General features: G+C 26.2%; 1 protein-coding gene across 1 annotated transcript in view; it reads right to left on the reverse strand.

Moving 5' to 3' along the window:
* Positions 1 to 325: 325 nt before the first annotated feature.
* LOC111638324 (laminin subunit beta-1-like) overlaps positions 326 to 25,778 on the reverse strand; it is a 75,674-nt gene continuing 50,221 nt past the window's right edge. Inside the window, 15 exon segments of the mRNA XM_023384017.1 lie at positions 326 to 1,090; positions 1,170 to 1,326; positions 3,626 to 3,802; positions 4,450 to 4,591; positions 4,782 to 4,945; positions 10,250 to 10,438; positions 10,880 to 11,068; positions 11,425 to 11,660; positions 12,714 to 12,898; positions 14,818 to 14,998; positions 16,974 to 17,165; positions 18,238 to 18,334; positions 21,958 to 22,157; positions 22,694 to 22,918; positions 24,829 to 24,992. Coding sequence (XP_023239785.1) covers positions 951 to 1,090; positions 1,170 to 1,326; positions 3,626 to 3,802; positions 4,450 to 4,591; positions 4,782 to 4,945; positions 10,250 to 10,438; positions 10,880 to 11,068; positions 11,425 to 11,660; positions 12,714 to 12,898; positions 14,818 to 14,998; positions 16,974 to 17,165; positions 18,238 to 18,334; positions 21,958 to 22,157; positions 22,694 to 22,918; positions 24,829 to 24,992 — 2,638 coding nt within the window. The 3' untranslated portion in view covers positions 326 to 950.

Genomic DNA, 25,778 nt, shown 5'->3' on the forward strand with positions numbered 1-25,778 from the left:
ATTATTTAATGTTTAGTAAAATTATATAAAACACATATACAAATAAAAACTGATAAATTTTTGATAAAAAAAAAAATGCTATTACAAATTTCTATTTTCAACTAGAATAAAAACTATGATACACCATAAAAAATAGTCAAGATTTTTAAAAAATAGGCACATTAAATTTAAAAATATTAAATTAAGTGCACAGAAACAAAGAATATTCTACTTTAACATAAATTAGAAACAGGTTAACAATTCTTTCTTTTAATATTTTGGCACTTTTAACAATTTTATGTTATTGTTTCAAGTATTTATACAAGACTTTAATAAAATTTTTAGATTTTTTTTTTTTAATTAAGCAATGTGCCAATGGAAACTATATACGAAATAAATAACTGTTTTTAAAATTCTACGTTATATATTTCTGTATATTATAAATAACATTGGAACATGCTTTCATATATTAGTAGAAAGAGGATTCTTTGTAAGAGATTCTAAAGTTGCCTCATAGAGACAAGTAGATTTATTGCTGTGGTTAAGTCTTACACGTTATAATTATTAATATTTTTTTAATATAATATTTAATAAAAATATTTTAAAAAATTAATATACATTTTTAATTGCACAATTTTCACATTTCTTTAAGTAAAGAAATGCTAGATGATTTTTTTTAAATGTAAGTAGACAGAAAATGCAATATCGACAGCATTTCAGATGATCGAATAAGATATGATCATATGACAACTGTGTTTCAGAATATATAAAATAACAATAATTCACTTTTGCATGGATTTATCTTAAATGACTGTTCAACAATTTATATAAAATAAAAATGCACAAAAGAATATATAGCACCATGTGGCAGATGATACTGCAAAGGCATCAAATATTAATTTCCGATTTCATTTGGCAAGGAAACTTGAGGTAACTTGTAAGACATGGCAGTGAAATATGAAGTATACTTGTTAAGGTTGACATTCACGATAGTGGGCAGATCTTTCTTCAATTACATTCAAATGATTCATCATTTCTTCATTAAGTCTGTCCAGAATTTCAGAATAATCTTTTAAACGCTTGTCATTCTGTTCAAATTCCTCTTCCATTTCTTCAGAAAAATATTTAAATTTTTTAATAAAGAGTTTTATAATTTATTATTATTTAAATAAAAATGTTAAAGCATTTACCTTGTAATGCTTTAAGTTTACTATTAGCATCTTCAGCAAGTTTTCTCGCTCTTTCCCTTAATTTTTCTGCTCTATCTTTAGTATCTCCACTTAATTTAGCTTTTCCATTCAGTTTCTGTAAGGCATCTTCATATTTCTGTTCTAATTCTTTTGCATTCTGTATAGTTAGTATAATTATAGTTATCATAATCTATTTATTCAAAAATTTCAACTAATCAATATATTCAAGGAAAATATGAATTATAATGCTAAAATTTAAAAAACCAAACTATTTCCTTTAATACAATTACTAAATATCCATTTACAAAAGTATCGGTTATCCAAATTAATCTTGCCTGGACAATTTTGGATAACAATCACACTTAGTAAGAAAATAATAAAAAGATAAATACCTTAAATAAAGTAAAAAAAAAAATATTAATTTTCATTCTAGTATAATAGTAAAAAAAAATTAGGGCATAAAAATTTAATACATACAAATGATAAGAAATAATGAAAAAATTGTCTAATTTATTTAAAACAAGTTCTAGTCTTCCATTGAAATGTACAACAGTGTTTCCCAAAGTGGGTGCTACCACCCCTGGGAGACAATGAATAAATCTAGAGGAGAAAAAGAAGCAAAGGAATGGCATGCAGCACTGAAAAGAGGGTCCTGACCAAACAATGACCATAGGTAAGGGTTTGGGTCATTGACAACCTTTCCCTTTCCTTCATTAAAAAGGGTATAAAAACATTGCATTTAATGGTTTCCAGATGTGTAGAACAATGCATGGTGAGGACACAAAGACGGAGGTTAGTAGAAAAGCTTTTCTAAGAATATTTCCAAGCCTTTCTCACACAAGGGAAAATGGGTTTGAGCATTGGGTATCCCTGTATGGAACCAATGGGACAGTTGTCAAAAAGTTTGGGAATTACTGATCTATAACATACTGATTAAATTTTGAATTCAAAGTAAAAATGCATAATAGTAAAATTAATATTAAATAAAATACAGTACTAACTTAAAAATTATTTATTAAAGTTCTGTTTTTGAAAGAAGTCACTTATTATGCTTTATTTTACATATTTTTTTCTGTTTAACTCTGCTAAATCCCTGGCTTGCTTGATCATTATGAGAGTTTGTTTCTAATGCATCAAATTCTTTACTGTGCTTAAGCCTAGTGAAAAATTTGATGCATTAGAGGCCTGTGACCTCATTAAACATGCTTTTCCATTTGTACTGTAATAAATAACATCTAATACTAGTGTTGATAATGAGAGAGCAATAGTGGGCCTATGAAGTTTGCCAACAATCATTATGTAAAAATTTCATAATTTCAGAAATTAGGATTCTCTGAAGTTAATTTTGGTTAATCGATTATTCAGATAATTGAAGATCTACTGTATTTTATTTGGAAGAATTACTTACTATCAATTAAATATATTTCTGTTTAGTCACAGAAAAACAATTGCTATAAATAACACAATCATATCAATATTCATAAAATAAATTTCTTTAACAAAGAAAAAAATAGTTACAGAATTTTTATGATATATTTAAAATATTTATATAAATAGTATTATGTCTTCTTTCTGCAAAAAGAAGTGCAATCATGAATTACATATTAGGATTAATGGAATAAGGAAATGCACCATTTGGGAGATCTGCCAAGGGAGAGTGCCTTCCAGAGGCTTTCTATGAGAACTTTCTCTTATTTAGATGTTAGATATCTGAAGATAATCTAGAAAACACCAAATGACTAGCATGCTAGTGAGGCTATAACCAATTACCAATGTTTAGTGGTTTTAACCACTCAGCCACTCAGAAGTAAATGCATAAAACAAAATTTTTACAAATTTAGACTTATGCCATAGGAATACATTCTGCATAGCAAATACATATTTACTGATATAACAAGTTTTTCAGCTTATTTTATGCAAATAATTATAAAAATGTCTTTTTAAATTTTATTTTGATATGAATAAGATAAAATTTAGTGAGATTTATTGCAAAAATTTATAATTACTGCATCAGAAAAAAGTTGATTACACACAGTGTACAGTATAAAAGTATACAGAATAATTCAGTTGACTATTTTTCAAAAAATAATCAACTAAATTATGCTGTATAGACAACTTATATAACTATAAAGACAACTTTCATCACTTAATGCAGTAAAAAATACATATAACTTCTAAATATCACTTGCATTTGTCTGATTTCTTGGTTTAGAACTAATATTGAAAATGTTTTCTAATATGTGAACAAATATTAAATTAATTCAATATTCATGAATATGAAAATTTATTTATTATTGAGAGAGAAATAAATCATATTTCAAAATTGCATAAAATAAGACTGCATATATCATGACTGAACTATAATATCTCTAATGTAGTAAGAAAATATTCCTGATAAAAAGAAACCAAAAAATATTGATGAGCTTAATAAAGAGATAAGTAATAAATATTCTTACTGCTTCCGCTTCTTCTGCTAATCTTCCAGCTTTTTCAGCTTCATCATTTGCTTTTTTAGCATTCAGTTCATTTTCAGCAAATTGTATTTTTAATGGTATTAACTTAGCCTGTAGAGCTTCTATATCATCCATAGATTTATTTGCTATATCTCCAGCAGCTCTAGTTTCACTACTAATCTAAAAAACATAAATAAAATAATTATTAATTCCTTTTGTTCTTATCTAAATTATTAAGAAAATTATTGAAATTATTTGATTATTTTTATAAATATAATAAAAAAATCAGCAATGAGTTGCTTAACTTTCCTGGCAAACATTTGGTGGACCATCTTTTACAATATTTTATTAAAAAACTTTTTATATTTTTAACTATTATAAAATGGCAAAAAGCTTAATTTTGAAGGTAGGGATGAGTTTTATAAAAAATAATAACAAATAAAGTAATCATTAAGTTTGACCCTGCTGGAGATATGACACATGATCTCCTTTATCTCCCCACTCCTCAACCTTTAATCACCAAAACTTAATAATATCAATCCCCCTAACAAATAAACCTTCCTGCAAAATTTCAAAAATTTTCGACAAAAAGCATAGGAGTTATTAAGCTTCAAAGAGGGTAAACAAAATCATGTCCCCCCACACACACTAACATCCATACATACAGAAAAAGCCCCTGAATTTTTTTGCATTTCTTGATGTTTCTGGTCCTCAGTTCAAAATTGTAAAAATCTTGGGGGTCGTTTTTTGACTGATCACCATACTTTTCCTCTGTTATATATAACAGCCAGGAAATTAAAAAAGAAATATATTAATCTTTTTTATACCTGTGCTAAATCACTTTTTGCAGTCTTAATATCATCTCTTGCTTTATTGATAGCATCTCTTGCAAGTTGCTGAGCTTCTTTTGCTTTTTCCAATGCTTCCAAAACTTGTTTAGCAGTATCTAAAATAGCATCTGCATTTTTTCTGTATAAAAAATACAGTAAAATAAATTTTAAGTATTCCTCCATTTTAATTTCATTNCAATGCTTCCAAAACTTGTTTAGCAGTATCTAAAATAGCATCTGCATTTTTTCTGTATAAAAAATACAGTAAAATAAATTTTAAGTATTCCATAAAATAATTTTAAACAAAATAAATTTTTAAATAAATTTACTTTGCTTTATCAGCTCTATCTTTCAAAGCTTTAGCTGTATTCTTATCTTCAGCAGTTTCTCTTAGAATTGCATCAATATTTGTCAGACTTTGAATAGTATCATTGATCATTTTTGCTAATTCTGTTATTTCTTCAGGTTTGAGTGATATGCTTTGTTTTAAACACTAGTAATAAAAAGATATTTTTAATAATTTTATTTATTATTAATAATATATTATATACATTTTAATATTACAATATATAATAAATATATTCTGTTATATATACAGAATGTATTATATACACTATAAATAAATATAAGGAAGCTATAATGTTTAATACAATCAAGCAGCATGATAAAAGTTATCAAATATTCAAATTTTTTAATCAATTTATTAAAATTTTGAAATTGAAAAAATAAAATAATTAAAATTTCCTCTTCAGTTTTTTGTCTTTTGCTAATATTAAAAATTAAATAATTTTAAACTAATTTGTAATGTATATTATACCAAAAAATATGATAATTTATTTAAATATTCATTCACTTAAATTAAATAATTGCTCATGGTATGCAGAATACTTAAATTACACACGAAAATCAATATACATTTTGTAAATACTAAATTAGTGGTTTTTCTTTTGAAAATAAAATAAAAATCTTTTCAAATGTTTATTTTATTATAATAAAACAACAATGTCTCAGTATAAAAATAATATCTATTGCTATTTATGGATTACATCTTATATTATGTTTGATATTTTTGTAATTTTAAGCTGTTTCTTGAAAAGGACTATATGTTATTCCCCTTATATTATGAGTATAATATTTCTTTTTGATTTTTCAATAATTTGAACTATTCTTTTGCAATGTAATAGTTTTTAGTTTTTAAATGATAATATAGCTCAATTAAATTCCAGTCGTAATTAATTATGAAGATATTACATAATTTGAACTAACAGTAGACAATTAAGCTGCTTTCTTATGTTAAATTTAATAATTAGAAAAAAATAATTTAGAAGTGCTCTGAAAGAAAAGACTGATCCAGAGCAGGAATTGAACTGTGCAGGGGCCGTATTCTGGTCACCGTCTCTGGTCTCTAGTCTCTCTCAAGCCGGTCGCTGATTGGCTAATCATTTGGATTAGCCAATCAGCGACTGGCTTGTGATAGACGAGACACCAGAAATGGTGACCAGAATACGGCCCCAGATGAGTTACCAATTATGTTACCCAGACTGCTGTCCGATCTTTGCTTCCAGACTAATTAATTTTAGAAGACATACAATTGAAAGACATGGGTTATTTGTGTTTTTAACCTAACCTAAAAGTTAATTAACTATATACAGCATAACCCTCCATGGCAAACAGTCAACTTAAGCTTTTACCCCAGCATAGTACATACTGTGTAAAATTACATGTAAACCAAGCCTGATATTTAGTAATAAATGCTACCCAGACAGAAGTCCAGGTAGTGTAATTGGCAACAGATTTTGCATGAAAGTTATGGATTAGAATCTCATTCCAAACAATAATTTCTTCCAGAATGTTCTAAAATAATTAATTTAACCCAAGATGGCTGCTTAACTACTTACTTTTAGTCCAAATTTTGTAATACCTTTATAGGCTAATTAAATTTCAATAAAATCATTTTTCATTACTATATATCATGACTTGGGTTTCTTTATAAGCATGTACAGTTTTCTTAGGAAAAAATTTAAAGTTTTACAATTACAAATATAATTCTTTGAAAAGCTTTCTAATTCTTTCAAACAATATATTTATATTATTAAAGGATATTCTTGATAGTTTTAAATTTAGATTCTTGGTATATATTTTAACCTTTTCTACCTTGCAGACATTGAGCAAAAATTTTATTAAGCATATTACACATTTGACCAAGCCCAAAAAGGATTGGTCAGGTAAAGAATGGATGTAATAAGTCACATATAAGAGTATGATTAATGTATTAAAATATCCAATATAATATGAAACAATTAAAAATATTTGATATATCTCCTATGATTAAAATTTTAAAAAATTTTCTTACATTAATCAAATACAGGTAACCCCCGTATAACACGGTAGTTACGTTCCAAAAAATTGCCGTGTTATGCGAATCCGTGTTATACGATACAATGAACTAATACGAAAAGGAGGGTTAGGTTCCAAAAATTAAAAAACATGCTAGTATATTTCCATAATTAAGATAAATATCTTCATAAAAATTTTTTTAAGTGATACATATTAATATAAATTAAACAATGTTTTCTTCGTCATCACTAAAAACACTATTAATTAACCGAGAGCGTTTTCTTTTTGGCAAGTTATCCTTATCCTCTGAGCATTTTTCTGCATTATCTTCAGATCCATGCTTTACCTTTTGCAAAAAGTATGTAATTTTAGATTTCTTGCTTCTAGTTAAAAGGTCTTTATAAATTTCCTTATATGGTGTTAAGCACTTATGAAGAATAAAGCAAGTATGGAATAAGGGAAAAACATCTGGCAACATCAGAAGCAAAAGCGTCGCGATCTGGCAACATTGAAACAAGTTTCGAGAAGGACCACGTGTATCGACAGAAGGCGAGAAGAGAGAAAATTTACATACTTAAGTACTAATAGTTCATGAAAATAATAATTTCCGTGAACTATTATTACTTAAGTATGTAAAAATTTATTACATTTCATGTTGTACGAGGGTTTTACCCAATTCTCGAACCGTGTTAGAGCGAATCCGTGCTATAGAAGTGCCGTGTTATAAGGGGGTTACCTGTACTTCAATCATTAGTTTGTGTATTCTTTATGTCTTACTTTTTCATTTGGTATGAAATACTTCAGAAAAATCCATACAATACGTAATCTATCAATGATAATTTAAATAATAATCACTTACTTCTTCAGCTAGAACTCTTATCTCTGATGGACGAGCTCCTTCTGAATCCAAAAACTTTTCAATATTATCTAACAATAATCCTACTTCTGCTGAAACACCTTCAGATTGATTTTTAGCTGCCTGAGCTCGTTGAAATGCTAATTCTGCTTCATTCAATGCTTCTTCAGCATCTTTTTCAGCTTCTTTAACCTAATAATTTTAAAAAACTTAAATTGTATTTTGAAATAATGTATTTAGAAACTTGGCAATTATTTGTGAGATAGTAAAATTATTATTATACAGAATTGATAAATCACAATATAATTTATTACCTCTAGTAATTTCAAATATTTTTACTAAGTTTTATTTAAATTTCTTAAATGAATTTTAAACTGTAGTAAATATAATGATTAATTATTGGTAAATTACGAATTTTAATATCACATCAGTGACTGATATTTTACAATAATAGAATTTAAAAAAAATCTATTTTGAAGTAAACTTGGTTTATTAAGATATTACAATTCTATACAATTAACTTTAAAATAAATCTGAATTTTTAAAAATATTCTAATATTCAACAATATTAATTATTTAAGCATACATTTATTAATTTAAACTTAAATATTTATATAAATAAAATAAACTTACAGCTGTAAGTAAATCTCTTGCAATTTTTTCATTATTTTTCAAAATTGACTCAGAATCTTTAGCTAAATCCAATGCACTACGTGCTTTAGAAACAGCTCCTTCAGTACAACTTTCTGAACCACATGTTGGACAGTTAGCACCACCACAAAGTCCTCCACATTCATTAATTCTAGTTTTTTCTCCACAAACCTAATTTTAAATTGTTTAAAATTAATTTTTAATAATATAAATTTATTTACAAGGTAGCAGTGTTTAAATGTTATGTATATTAAGGTTTCATTATTGTAGCTATGAAATGCAGTTGAATTATGCAAAATTTTGAATTATTACAGATAATTGAACATGTATTGACTGAATTGAATATTTTATTCTGAATTAATCTTTTATAATGATCATTATCATAATATTTAAATTTTATAATAAAAAAATTTAGCTTATTATCATTATTATTTAATTTCAGAAGAAAATTTTCAATTCAATCAGTAAATTAGGTTGTTTTTTACAAATATTTAAAAAAAAATTTCAATATTAGGTATTTTTATTACCAAAACATTTATGTCAGGAATTTGATCTTCTAATGCAATAATCATTGCTTCAGTTTTATTAAGAGCAAGTTCATTTTCATAATAAGTTTGATTGTAGCGTTCAGCAGTTCTTCCTAATAGCCTTTCAGTTCTTCCTCTGTTACCTTCTGATTTATACAAAGTTGTTTGTGCATCTCTCACTTCACTTTCTGCAGCCCTCGATCGTCTTTGTGCTTCTTTCGTTATATTAAGTGCTCCTAATTATTTATCAAAATATAATTATTAATATAACTATGGCAAATAATTAATAATTGTATAAAAATGTTTATATTTCAATAAATATTTATACTAACAAATACAAATAAAAATAAATATTCAGCAGTAAAAATAACATATGTCATTTTTATAATATATATCATTTAGAATAAAATTTTAATAATTCAATAAAGCTCTTTAGTGATTTCATTTTGCAAATAAATGATTTATAACTTTATACATTATCCATCTTTTACTTTATTCATACAGGAAAGTATATTTTTATATTTACTTGATATTGTCTGAAATTTATTTCTATCATGATCAAGTTTCATTGAAAGTAACTATTATTTAAACAATATCAAAAATTTGTTTAAATATATATTATATGTTTAAATATATTACATCATGATATATATATTTAATACATCATGAAAACAACTGCTTAACCTTTCAACATTTCAACTTTCTCATTACTATTTCAAAAAAAGATTTTGTAAACAGTTATGTCTAGTAAACAAAAGTCTTTTTTTATTGTTACATAATTTATTTTTTATGTGAATTTTTTTTTCGTGGTAGTTTTTGGCGATACCCCCCAAAAGAGTTTGATGCATATATTCATCCCTCACCACTGCCACACAATTGCCCTTGATGAATATATTCGTCGCTCACTGCTGAGTGGTTGGTTAATTAAGATAACCAAAATATTAATTTCAAAGCATTTTTAGAGTATGAAAATGTTTCTAAGTAAATATATATTTTTATCTTAAATTAACAATTAATTTCACATTTGAATATAGGGGCAAGTTTTATATAGTCCTTTATAACTGTATGCATTAAAACAAACTTAAATCCACTTAAATGATAAATCATCCAAAAATTATATGATGAAGTGTAAAAAGTTTAATCAATTTGTACGTAAATATGACAGACTGCAGAGTTAAAATCTGATACTTAACAAATTCTTATAGCTTTTTCCTTAAATATGTTGTACGAGGGTTTTACCCAATTCTCGAACCGTGTTAGAGCGAATCCGTGCTATAGAAGTGCCGTGTTATAAGGGGGTTACCTGTACTTCAATCATTAGTTTGTGTATTCTTTATGTCTTACTTTTTCATTTGGTATGAAATACTACAGAAAAATCCATACAATACGTAATCTATCAATGATAATTTAAATAATAATCACTTACTTCTTCAGCTAGAACTCTTATCTCTGATGGACGAGCTCCTTCTGAATCCAAAAACTTTTCAATATTATCTAACAATAATCCTACTTCTGCTGAAACACCTTCAGATTGATTTTTAGCTGCCTGAGCTCGTTGAAATGCTAATTCTGCTTCATTCAATGCTTCTTCAGCATCTTTTTCAGCTTCTTTAACCTAATAATTTTAAAAAACTTAAATTGTATTTTGAAATAATGTATTTAGAAACTTGGCAATTATTTGTGAGATAGTAAAATTATTATTATACAGAATTGATAAATCACAATATAATTTATTACCTCTAGTAATTTCAAATATTTTTACTAAGTTTTATTTAAATTTCTTAAATGAATTTTAAACTGTAGTAAATATAATGATTAATTATTGGTAAATTACGAATTTTAATATCACATCAGTGACTGATATTTTACAATAATAGAATTTAAAAAAAATCTATTTTGAAGTAAACTTGGTTTATTAAGATATTACAATTCTATACAATTAACTTTAAAATAAATCTGAATTTTTAAAAATATTCTAATATTCAACAATATTAATTATTTAAGCATACATTTATTAATTTAAACTTAAATATTTATATAAATAAAATAAACTTACAGCTGTAAGTAAATCTCTTGCAATTTTTTCATTATTTTTCAAAATTGACTCAGAATCTTTAGCTAAATCCAATGCACTACGTGCTTTAGAAACAGCTCCTTCAGTACAACTTTCTGAACCACATGTTGGACAGTTAGCACCACCACAAAGTCCTCCACATTCATTAATTCTAGTTTTTTCTCCACAAACCTAATTTTAAATTGTTTAAAATTAATTTTTAATAATATAAATTTATTTACAAGGTAGCAGTGTTTAAATGTTATGTATATTAAGGTTTCATTATTGTAGCTATGAAATGCAGTTGAATTATGCAAAATTTTGAATTATTACAGATAATTGAACATGTATTGACTGAATTGAATATTTTATTCTGAATTAATCTTTTATAATGATCATTATCATAATATTTAAATTTTATAATAAAAAAATTTAGCTTATTATCATTATTATTTAATTTCAGAAGAAAATTTTCAATTCAATCAGTAAATTAGGTTGTTTTTTACAAATATTTAAAAAAAAATTTCAATATTAGGTATTTTTATTACCAAAACATTTATGTCAGGAATTTGATCTTCTAATGCAATAATCATTGCTTCAGTTTTATTAAGAGCAAGTTCATTTTCATAATAAGTTTGATTGTAGCGTTCAGCAGTTCTTCCTAATAGCCTTTCAGTTCTTCCTCTGTTACCTTCTGATTTATACAAAGTTGTTTGTGCATCTCTCACTTCACTTTCTGCAGCCCTCGATCGTCTTTGTGCTTCTTTCGTTATATTAAGTGCTCCTAATTATTTATCAAAATATAATTATTAATATAACTATGGCAAATAATTAATAATTGTATAAAAATGTTTATATTTCAATAAATATTTATACTAACAAATACAAATAAAAATAAATATTCAGCAGTAAAAATAACATATGTCATTTTTATAATATATATCATTTAGAATAAAATTTTAATAATTCAATAAAGCTCTTTAGTGATTTCATTTTGCAAATAAATGATTTATAACTTTATACATTATCCATCTTTTACTTTATTCATACAGGAAAGTATATTTTTATATTTACTTGATATTGTCTGAAATTTATTTCTATCATGATCAAGTTTCATTGAAAGTAACTATTATTTAAACAATATCAAAAATTTGTTTAAATATATATTATATGTTTAAATATATTACATCATGATATATATATTTAATACATCATGAAAACAACTGCTTAACCTTTCAACATTTCAACTTTCTCATTACTATTTCAAAAAAAGATTTTGTAAACAGTTATGTCTAGTAAACAAAAGTCTTTTTTTATTGTTACATAATTTATTTTTTATGTGAATTTTTTTTTCGTGGTAGTTTTTGGCGATACCCCCCAAAAGAGTTTGATGCATATATTCATCCCTCACCACTGCCACACAATTGCCCTTGATGAATATATTCGTCGCTCACTGCTGAGTGGTTGGTTAATTAAGATAACCAAAATATTAATTTCAAAGCATTTTTAGAGTATGAAAATGTTTCTAAGTAAATATATATTTTTATCTTAAATTAACAATTAATTTCACATTTGAATATAGGGGCAAGTTTTATATAGTCCTTTATAACTGTATGCATTAAAACAAACTTAAATCCACTTAAATGATAAATCATCCAAAAATTATATGATGAAGTGTAAAAAGTTTAATCAATTTGTACGTAAATATGACAGACTGCAGAGTTAAAATCTGATACTTAACAAATTCTTATAGCTTTTTCCTTAAATAATAAATATTCTTAATATTAAATAATGTTACTTTAAAATATATATATCATAATATAAAACATTATGTAACCTTCAACATTTGCCTCCTGAAGTGCTGTTGCATTATTCTTCATCAACTCAGAATCATGTTGCAAAGAATTTTTTCTTTTTCTTAAATCAGCAAGTTCAAGATTTGCATTTACTATTCTTTGATTTGTATTTTCTAATTCCTGCTCTAAAGAATCTAGAATGTTTTGACTTTCAGTTAAATTACTCCTGAAAATGATAAAATTAAAATATTTTGATTTAAAATACAAAATTATGTCTTTAGATATAATATTATATTAATATCTAATCATTAAATAATTTAAAATTAAATTCTTACATATTTAATAAGTCAACAAAAATTTAACCATTACAAATGATTTAGAATGATTCATTCAAATGTTTTTCTACAGTTTATTTAATTTTTCATAATTAAAGATTTTTTTATAAAATAAACTACACTAATAACAATTTCAAATCTTTATAAATTCTATATATTGATACTGTATATGTAAATTAACACAAGACTTTCATTATTGTTTAAAGGAATTTGAATAAGCTATATTCTGAAGAATTGAAAAATTTTAGAAGTGCTTTATGGACACAAATTAACAAACTTATGTCTTGATTTTTATTACTACTTTATAACAACAAATATAGGAATTTTCAAATTACATTCCTTATATATTTTTATACATCTATTTCAATTTTGTTTTTTTTTAACTCCTATCATATAAATGAAAGCTTGAATCTGTGCTGCAGTAAAGTTATCTATTAGTGGCAAATAAAAGTTGGACATTCTAATCAGTAAGGTAATAATCAGAATGCTTACATAGTAATTCTTGTCTAAATCCTTATATAGTCCTTTTGGATATTTAATACATTAATCATACTCTTATATGTGACTTATTACATCCATTCTTTACTACCTGACCAATCCCTTTTGGGCTTGATCAAAATTTAAAATCTAATTTTGGCAAAGATACAGGAGTTCTTTGTCAACCAGTTTTCAAATGATGCAATTTCCAATAAAGGACTGAATTAATAAAAAGATTATATTATTACTTAATATGTTTGTTAAGTTTTAACTCGTTTTTTACTCTGTGGGCACTAAGAGGGCCTTTTTTCCATGCCCACAGTGGGATAGCCAGATGGTGAGAGATAAGCTCAACGTAGCCAGGACAGACTGTCATGAAAAATTCCTGGGGTTGCTCAAAAGGAGGATTCAATCCAGGGTCTGAAGAGATGTAGGCTGATACCTTTGTCAATTTGCCAATTGGTTGGCAATTAATACTTTGATTACAAATAAATTATTCATAATTAAAACTAAAGCAATGGATTTTTCATAATATTCTGATCATAACAGATCTTTACATCTATTCTTACATCAAATTTTTTTGTGTGAAAATCCTAAAATCATTCATAAATAATAATATTTTATAAATTATTCATAATTATTCATAATTAAATTCCTTTTAGCTACTATTACCAATGCCATAAAACTATATTGACCATTTTATAAACATTTATCTAGACCAGAGATGGCAAACCCATGAACTGCATAATAGTTTCAAGGTACAGTAAAACCTCGAAAACTCGGCCTAATGTGGACCAAAGGGTGGCCGAGTTTGTGAAAATGCCGGGTTATCGGGAATGGGGTTAAAAAAATAAATACAAGCGTTTTCTCAGAAAATACTGTACTGTACTTGTATGTATTGTTTACTTGAGAATATAACAGAGAATAAACTGCCCAAATACCCTTAAACAAAGGAAAACTACGTCCTTTATGAAGGCATAGAGCCTTTACTACATGAAAATGAAAATTAATGAATACACTGTGTATAGTAATTTACCTGATAAGACAGACCTCAGAAAAATACTTTATGAGAGCTTTTATACTTTTATAAAGCTGTCTATAATGAAAATTAATTAACTAAGGATTTTTTTGCCCTGCCAGGGTGTGGCCGAGTTATCCGGAGTGCCGAGTTATCGAGAGCCGAGTTTTCGAGGTTCTACTGTACCAACATTGAATGTTTAGAAAGCATTATGTTTTTATAAATTACAAAAATAAAAAAAATATTTGGTAGATTTCAAAATTATAAAACTATATAAAACTGTGATTAAAAAAAACATGTAAAATTACAACATACTGAAGCTGATCCATAAGAGCTTTTAAGTCTTCAATATCGCTTCCAGTAATATTAGCACTTGCTAATATTTCACGCACTTCTTCTAATTGTTTTTCCATTGTTTCAAATTCTTTGGTATAAGCACCTGTAGTGCCTGTCTGTTTAATTCTTTGAGCAGCATCAATTAGTCTTAGTGTGCGATCTATTAAATAAATTTAATTATATTTTTAATTATGTTACAGATTGATAAATTAATATAACATATTTTCAAACATATATAAAATATAAAAACTAAATTTATTATAGATGTTTCAAAATTTTCATTAAAAAATTATTTTTATCAAAAATTATATTCCTAAATTCAAAATGAAGTAATCTTAAAGAGATCAGACTCTAAATGCGATGTCAAACTCAGAGATAATCCTAAAAAATTTTAAATCGAATTTTGGCAAAGATACAAAACATTAAAAAAGAAATAGAATACTCAGATCTTAGACTAAAATAATTGAAGAAACATTAGAGAGAGAAAATAATGCATATATTGTTTCGAGTATTCTGTTTAATAATTAACCAATAAAAATTTAAATAAGAAAAAACTATTTCAAAATTGATAAAATATGACTGATAAAAAAGAATTTTCTTTAAATTTTAATATATAGTATTAGTTTTAATAATAAATGTTAAAAAGCAACTAATTACTTACCGAGATTTTCAGTAAGAGGAACTGAGAAGCAATAATTAGAAAAAAGAAATAGATTTAAGTTTGTTTATAGTTTATTATGTTAGATTGTAGTTATCCTTTTAAAATTAAGAATTGTAAGATAAATAAATTTTAAAATCTTTTAATAAAACATACAATTTGACAAATTTAATAATTCAGTTATAAGTAAAATGATGATGAACTAACTTAAATTTTCCTGCTTTCTATTGAAACATTTCTAATTACAGACAAAGATTACATTTCAAAAAATGAAATACATAACAAACAAAGAAATTATTGTTTCTTTTGTTGTAATTCTATGTACCTTATCTAAATATATAAAATTACTTGTCCTGACTGATTGACTGGGTGACTGATTGATTCATCATCGTCAAGGGCAAGCTGCTGAACCCAAAGAGGTGAAATTTGGTACAGAGTTAGGGTACATCATGGAAACACACAATAAGAAGGGATTTTTCGAAATTCCCCCGCGGAGGGAAAGGGAGAGCATTAAGGCTTAACCTGAAGAACGGCTTCTACTATACTATTTTAGATGCAATGTTTTGTTCTTAACTGCATTTTACTAGGGTACACCATGGGAATGCACACTAAGAATGGATTTTTCGAAATTACTCCTGCAGGGGAGAGAGGGAGAGTATTAAGGGTTAACCGGAAGAACGGCTTCTACTGTACTATTTTAGATGCAATTTTTTGTTTACAACTACATTTAGTCTTCATTGAGTACTTAGGTGTATTAAATTGACAATATTTCAGACATTGTTATAAATATTTTTATATATTTCGATTTTTAACAAAATGTTCATTTTAAATTCAAATTTGTTATTGCATATTGGTTCGATTATAGAATGATTGTAAACATTCCAGAAAATTGATCAAATTGAAAACAGTTCGTTTGATTCTCAGCGGTAGGTGTTAGATAACAATTACTACGGTTGTTAAAATACTGAATATAAATGGTGTTTGCTTGCAAAAGCCGCATGGGCGAAGTTGCAGTAACAGCTAGTATATACATATAACAACAATAATAATAATAATGCTAACATAATTGGTAAATTAAATATGGAATTAAATTAATATTTGATTAATATAGTGTTACAAATTCCCTTTTTTTTAATACTTTTAGAATTAATAATTTTATCTTTACAAATAACTGATAGTTTTAAATTGATTTTTCATAATAATTTGATCATAATAGATTCTTTACATCTACTCTTATATCAAATTTTTTTTTGTGAAAATCCTAAATTGTATAATATGTAAATGCAATTAAAAAATTGTATAAAGTGAAATTAATTTTACACTATTTTTGATTGTTCAATGTCAGTATTTTTATTAAATTAATACCAATTTAACAAAACTTTTACAATAAGAATTCCAGATTGATTAAAATTTGATTATTTATAAAATTAGGCAAATACACTATCTGTATTATAAGAATATGATGAAAATATTATACCTTTCAATTCTTGGATAATTTCATCCCAATTGTTAAAGCATTCTCCACAAGGTTCACAATGAGGTGCTTGTCCAGTAAATCCTCTTGCACACTGATCACAACGATCACCAGCAATACCCTCTATACATACACAGGTTCCATTATCTCTACGACATTGGGTAGTTGCAGAACCTTCTCGATTGCACTCACATGCTATTAAAATAAAATTTAATAATAAATAATTTTGTTTATTTGCAAGTCAGGTTCATAAATGTTGTTATTCTACACAATCTGGCAATTGAATAACAAGAAAGAGATTTAAAAAATAAAACAAACTTGAAAAAACTGGTTTTACTCTATTCAAAATACATTACACCTGCATTATGCAATCAAATGGTCAACTAACTGGAACTTGGACAGAGTTCTCATTTGGCATAGCATGAAAAGCAGATCTCAAAGCCAATTGAATGCCTTTCAAATCTTGAAAAAGTTTTCCTTTTGGTGGCTAAGTAGTTGAAGAGAAGCATATCTGAACATAGTATGACGAACAGTTAAGCACAAAGATCTTCATTTAAGCTAGAAATTCCATCAAAGCAACTGCCCTGTGAGCAAACATATTTCACAAACATAACCAACAGGATAACTAGGCCTGATACAAACAATCCACTTCTATAATTGTTGCAAAACATTGTACTCCAAGACTTTCTGTTCATCTTTGAAACGTACACACCAGAAGAATATTTCTACATAATATAGAAACTACACTTGATGTTGCTACTCAACACTTCAAACTGCTGATGGTATATCAAAATGTCAGTTAAACAATAAGTCAATCAGACTCATTATTTAACTGCCAGATTGTGTAATTAAAATATCAAATTATCAGCTAATAAATGTTTTTGTAATTTTATTAAAAAAACTTAAACTATATTTATTATTAAATGTTTAAAGAGATTTTAATTTCAAGTCATAATAAAAATATAAATTTTAATAAATTTTAGTGTAAAATTTTAGTGTATCTTTTAAAATGTGCAGTTATGAGATAAATATGAACAAAAGGATATGTAACAATTCTAATAAAAACTTTATAATTACATATAGTAAATTATATTTTTATCTATTAAATATAATTTATACTATTTGACTTGTAGTATGGAAACTACTCTTAAATACAGTCATCTATTGTTGCTAATATTTTTAATTTATAAGAATTTTTCTGCATTTATTGTTATGTATTCTTGTTTACTTATTTATATATTACTCATAAAATAAATAAAATACTTACGATAACAATGTACGTTTGGATTACCCCAATAGTTTGTTTCACATTCATTACATCTTCGTCCTCCATAACCAACCTTGCAACTACATTCACCAGTAAACTAAAATTAAGTAATAATTTAATAAACAGTTATATAAAAATATGTTTGGTATTTATAAAAGTATTATTAATTTAACAACTGAAAAATTAAATAAATATGCTACTTAATTATACTGTTAAAAATTTTTAAATTTGGCAACTTTGTTATTTTATTAGAGAGGTTGAGGCGCACGTTTTAAACGTGTAAACGTGTATGTGTGACGATCGGCGCTGCTTTCCCGTAAGCCTAAAAGTTTGACAATGGTGTTTGGATAGTCGGTGGAATTATGCTCGACATTCCAAACACCATCGTCAAACTTTTAGGCTTACGGGAAAGCGGCGCCGAACGTCACACGTACACGTTTACACGTTTAAAACGTGCGCCTCAACCTCTCTAATAAAATAACAAAGTTGCCAAATTTAAAAATTTTTAACAGTATAATTAAGTAGCATATTTATTTAATTTTTCAGTTGTTAAATTAATAATACTTTTATAAATACCAAACATATTTTTATATAACTGTTTATTAAATTATTACTTAATTTTAGTTTACTGGTGAATGTAGTTGCAAGGTTGGTTATGGAGGACGAAGATGTAATGAATGTGAAACAAACTATTGGGGTAATCCAAACGTACATTGTTATCGTAAGTATTTTATTTATTTTATGAGTAATATATAAATAAGTAAACAAGAATACNATTTATTGTATCATTATCAAAATACCAAGCTTGCAATTTTTAATCATATTTTAAATTTATTTAATTTAAAATATATGCTCTCCACCTCAAATTAGTACTGTAATGTCTTGCCACTGTACATCATACTTTTCTATTAGCAATGGAGTAGTACTGGTCATCAATCTAACACCTTTCAGGGGAAAATTTTTGAGTTGAAATAACATCATTTCTTGCATCGAAAGTTCATTATAGTAAATCAGGTCCTCCTTCCCCTAAGCTTTCCCTATCTGGTCTTGAATTTCATTTAGCTAACACTGTTCTTGAGATTAAGGAAAGACAGAAAAACATGAAAAATATTATTGGACTTCACGCCGAATATTGGATAAGCAAAGTTGAGAAAATTATCATCTAAGCGTTAATAACCAACATCTATCGCTACAAACAACAAGCGCTTTCAACGAAACAATGTTCATCTTCTTCAGGTTAAAAGAACAGTTAATATCCTTCAAATTCAAATTACAGCAACGGCAAACCAGCATTGGAATAAAATTGAAATAGAACTAAAACGGAGAATTTAAAAGATGCACGCTCAGTACTGACACACATGAGCAATAGATTATTTTGCAAGAATGCGGAGCTAGCGACGTTGTTTTAATCTGTTGTATAAGTTGACCCACAAGGAAGGCACATCCAGCGTGGGGGTGTTGCATGGATTTAGCATGCTGGTAAACAGCGCCTCCCATATATACAAGATGTTTCTGCTATCACACTGTTTGAGTATCCCCACCTGGTCCCACCTCGGAATGTATTGGTGTTGCAACACCAATCTTGCCAACTCAGTGTCGCATCTACCCGTACTAATAGATTGTTTGTGTTCAGAAATGCGGCAAGACAACATTCTGGATGTCGCTCCAATATACTGGGTATGAGTACCAGATGTTGTACTTTCCAATGGGATGGAATACACTCCAGACCACTCTAGCACAGACAAAGGATCCCTGTCACTGCATAACACTCTTCTAAGGTTTAGCCACGGCGATATTGGCAGGAAGAGTGCATGCTGCCTAAAAATACGGCAAACGCGGTCGGTAATACGGCCACAGAATGGTAATGGCGGCTGGATTATCGTACATTCTTCTGAGGCCTGTAAAACAGAACAGGCCTCGGAAGAATGTACAATGACAGAAAAACAGACATTGGGAATTTATAGGTCTTCAAGTTTTTCAAATTGCAGTGCAATAAACTAAATACACACCTCAAATGGTCACAGAAAACAACACACAAAATATACCTTGTATAACTCCAGAATATATTTAATCAACCTGGATTATATGGAGTTATACAAAGTGTACTACTACTTTCATTTGGTTACTTCTCTAGTTTTGAAAAATTATTTTACACAAAATAAACTATTACTGAGCCATAATCACAGCATAAATTAATCCATCACATCAGACCAGACATCACATTAGTTGACAAACATAACAAAATCATATACATCGTAGAATAAACAAAATACATTCAATGAAGAAAATGAGTAAATACTCAGAACTCAATCATGACATAAAGCTTCTTTGGAAAAAGGTTAGGACACTAATTGTGCTTGTAATTGTTTCTTGTACAACTGTCATAATATATACATTATACAAAAGTCTAGAAACAGAACTTCACAATAGTACAAACCTCACACTACAGAAAGCTGCCTTACTAAATGCATGTTATAAAATCAGGAAATTCTTAAACATAGCACCAAGTTCTCTGCTCCAAGTGTCTTCCAACTGTATGTTTTCTGTATTGCATTTTGGATGTTCTGTGTGTTTATTTTGACGTAAGACACGATTGGTATGTTGTGCATGTTTTCTTCTTTCCCTTTGATTGGTTCATTCTTGTGTGTGACTGGATTGGATCACAGAGCAGACCAATAGTATGAGTTGTTTTTCTGTTAGCATACAATTGTGCTGTAACTGTGTTATGAGTTTGGTTTGTAGTTGCCTGTACAAAAGCATTTCATTGCATGTGAATAATTTACGTTTTGTTTTTTGTAGTGTACAGGTTTTGAATCAAAATTAAAAAATAAATTATAAATAAAATTTAAAATACCAGAATGAGAGAAAAAAATTAATGTCAAAGTTAACAATCAATAACCCATCACAAGCAATACAAAAGTTAGACAAATTGATTAGAATCATGTATTGGTAATTTACAGCGGAACTTTTCAGAATATTTACTAATAATAAAACTAAAAAAAAAAAAAAAATCAAGCATATTTTGTTTTTATTTATGTTATCCAGATACATATACAGTGATTTAAAATTATTAAATAAAAACATTTTTAATTTTTAATTAAAAATGTGTTTATTTAATAATTTTAAACATATTGTAAAAGTATTAATGTTTGTTTGTTAAGTTATGGCAATGCAACACTTGGGCAATCTGCCTAGGGGGATGCCTTCCATGAGGTCTATTTAAGGGAAACTGGCCCCTATTTAGGTGTTACATATGTGGAGAAAACTCGAAAAACTCCACATGGTCAGCCCGTCCGAGCGAGGCATGAACCCATGACCGAACTCCCAGTGTTTGGTGTGCGAAGACCATTTGGCCACTGGTAAGAAAATGAGTGTGCTTTAGAAGCTGAAATTCACTGTATTAATGAGTGTGCTAAAGAAGCTGAAATTCACATTTCTAAAAACATTACTACTCTTAAAGCATTTTTCAAATTTCCTATAAACAATTTGTAAACTCAAGTGTACTGTTACATAAATATAGCATTCAATTTAAAATATATTAATAATAAACAATATAAAACTGATTAAATAATTTACTACAGTGCAAAATGACTTCTTAAAATATCATTAAATTAAATGTAAATTAATTACTGTAAATTAAACATATTAACAGTAATTAATTTAAAACAGAATTGTTAAGTACAAGTAAAAGATATGTCATACTAATTTCTAACAAATTACCTCATTACATTGTGATGAATAAGAACCTAATGGATCACAATCACATGCTTCACAACCACTACCACTAGCTATCTTCCAATAATTAGGAGCACAAGCACCACAGTCTAAGCCAACAACATTTGGAAGACAAGGGCATTGTCCAGTTTCAGGATGACAATATCCTCCATTCGGATCAGTTCCTAAAATACTGCATCCACATTCTAAAAAAATTTAAAAGTAATAATTATTAAAATTATCAAAATCTTATTTACATAATTATACTCTCTTATAAATTTTAACAGAATTTTTTGTCTATTATTATATAATCTCATTTGTGATCTGAATTTTTATTTTGATCTTTTCTTTTCTCATTAATTATAAATGACTTCAAATTCAATAATAATTATACTTACAATAGTTGTTTTTGTACTCTTATTTTTGCTGTTTTCAACAGTATTTTAATAAAAATAGCTAATCAAGATACTTATACTAAACAACAACAGATCTATGATCTGGATCAATGCTCAAACCATTATTATAACTTGATATTATATTTGTAATTAAATATGCACAATTAGATTTGGACAAATAATAATTATTAAATGTACAAATTATGTAAAAGATTTACAAGTTAATTGTTTATGTAAGCAAATTACTGATGACAATCATTAATTTGCTTGTGCAAAAAAATAATCATTATATACAATAAATATACAAATACACTAAATAAATAAATTTTAAATAAATATATATTAACCTCGGCATTGTTGTCTTGTTGCATCACCAAAGTATCCTGATTTACATTTCTCACAAAAATAACCATCTGTATTATATAAACACTTCAAGCATTCTCCAGTGCGAGAATCACAATTTCCTGGTTCGGCAATATCAATATTGTTATTGCAATTACATTCCTGACAATTCTCTCCCCTTTCAGTAGGATTTCCGTAATAATTATCACTACACCGATCACATCTTTCCCCTAAATAAAATTAAAATTTCAGAAAAATTTAAAAATCAAAATATTTCATATTCTATTAATATACAAAAAAAAACATTTTTATTTAAATATATTTCTATATATTATATAATGATAATATATTGNTCAACTCACAGCCCGAGTAGATAATAACAACACCAAACGATCACCTAATTATTAAATAATTATTAAATAAATAATAATTATTTAATTATTATTTATTTAATTATTAATTTAATTAAGAGATGGTGCCTAACGCCTACCTCTAATTTCAAATTACTTAGTTCCAATCATTTAAAATAGCCATATTATAGCCCGATAATTAGGCGATCGTTTGGTGTTGTTATTAACATTTCTTTCATTTTGAAAACTAAACTATTAAGAATTTTTCTTTTTATTTACTTAATTTATTGTAATTGATTATGAGAGAATATCATTTTTAACGAGTCTATAATTTTGCATTAACATTTATAAACAAGTTATATTCATATTTTACTACAATAATTATAAAATATATTATCAGTAACTAATAATTGCATAGTTTGTTTAATATAGATTTCAAAAATAGTCCAAAAATCATTTGTTACTAGAATAGTGTGATTAATTTATTTTGTTAATAAATAAATCCATAAATTATTATTATTATTATTTATAATTTCTTAAATATATACTTCTTATTCATAATCTAAATAGTAAAGTTAACCAAATGGTTTATGTAATCTTATAAGTTACTAAAGAGACATATGCGGCAGTACTAAATAGGGCTTGAAGTATAATATAATTAGTCATTTCTACTATGGGTTATGAGCATAAAAGACTAATTTAATTTGAAAATTTCTTGTATAAAAATTTAGCTTAAAATTCATCAATCCTAACCTATCTTAACAATATGGTAAAAAGTTTTTATGTAATGTAGTTTCTATCATTTGAATGAAAAAATTAAATAAATTACATATAAACAATTTTTAAACAACAGAAATATAATCATGATTATATTTAATCTACACATTAAAATTTCATTCATGAATAAAATTTTATGATTTAACTATATATAATTTTCAATTCATAAATAAAAAAATAAAATTATATTAATGTAACTTTATTATAAATTAACATATTCAACTACTTTCACATATCATAATCAAGTTTAATAAATTCAAGTATAAATGAAATTCTCAAGAAAATATTACATTTTGAATTGTTCACATACAATCAATCAAAGATGCATAATGAGTGATGCATGTTAAATTTATACTATAGTAGTTATATTTGTTAAAATTGTTTATTTTTATTTTATGCATACATGCACAGTTATTTATTGTTTATGTTCTGTTAGTTTTAATTAATATTGTAGTTTTAAACATAGGATGTGAAAAATTCAAATCATCATTCAATTAATAGAGCTAGTATAATTGAACACAAGACTAGACAAGAAGCATATTACAGAAATCAAATAATCATATTCTAGATAATGCAGAATTCTATTTAAACTTGCATTTAAAACTGATAATGACTGATAAAAGCAGTCAAAAACATGTTTATAATAAAGTTATGCTATTAGAAAGTTTATTTTTGTGTTTTTTGAAGTAAACAGTTTGTTTTCACTTCTACATAAAAAATAGTCATGCAAGATTAGCAGAAATCATATTGAATTTTAATAGAAAAATTTATCTAAAACATTAATGTATCCTTAATGAATGAATTATAAATTATATTTTATTTAATCTGGACATCTAATATTACACTGACATGTTTTTCTTTAAAATAATTGTTGTACATAAATTATTTCAATAGACAAAAATATAAAGACATTAGATTATTTATATTCAATATATATAAATTATTCAACTTTTTAATTTAAGTAATAAAATTTAATGAAACATTTACATTTAAATTATTTTTAAATAACAAACCTGAATATCCAATATCACAATGGCAAATAACATTTTGAGTGTGTGGATCAATTTCACAGCCTCTAGCATGATTTATTCCACTATCAATTGTTCCTGGACAAGCACACGGTCGACACGGAATATCAATTCCAATCCTTGGATCTCCATAAAATCCTGCTTCACATCTAAATAACACAAGATTCTTATTAACTAAACATCAAATTCACATAGACAATAAAATATACTATTTAATTACATTATTTAAATAGACCAAACACTAATTAGGAAAAGTGATATTCAAATTTACAATATAAATGAAAAAATTTGTGATCTCAAGCTAAATTTGTTTACGTTAAATACTTAAATTATAAATGTTCAACATAGCATACCAATAAATATAACTTTCTGACTATTTACATCAATCTTATCACTGAAAACAGAAAATAACTCCATATCTGTCACATGAATGGAATTACAGTTTATTTTGATTATTTCTATGGCTTATTTCATCACTAGAATGGCAGAAAATTTCAATTTAAATTGAAAACTATTACACAAGTTGATTACAAATGAAATAGTTTAAAATATTTTTTTATAATAAAACGTTTGTTCATCTATATTTGAGTTTATTTCTTGTTATGACTAGATAAAAATATTCACTTAATTCATATTTAACAATAGATAATATCAGATGTAATTAACAAAATATTTTTATAATGCATCTGAATGCTAAACCATGTAATTATAACAAATATACTGTAACTATAATAAAACTAAAATATTGATTATTATAAATTATAAATAAAAACTATAACTTAATTTATAAAAGATTTAAATTTTTACAACAGATTTCTTTTTATAACTTATAATTTGCATAGTTGATTTTTTTTCTATTCTCAATTTAATCTAGAAATAATAAAAATAATCCATTTAAATTGGTTGAACTACAAAGAAAAATAAGTTTTAAAAGT

Source organism: Centruroides sculpturatus, unplaced genomic scaffold, assembly GCF_000671375.1.
Source record: "Centruroides sculpturatus isolate CEXI.00-Female unplaced genomic scaffold, Cexi_2.0 scaffold1186, whole genome shotgun sequence".
NCBI classification, from domain to species: Eukaryota; Metazoa; Arthropoda; class Arachnida; order Scorpiones; family Buthidae; genus Centruroides; species Centruroides sculpturatus.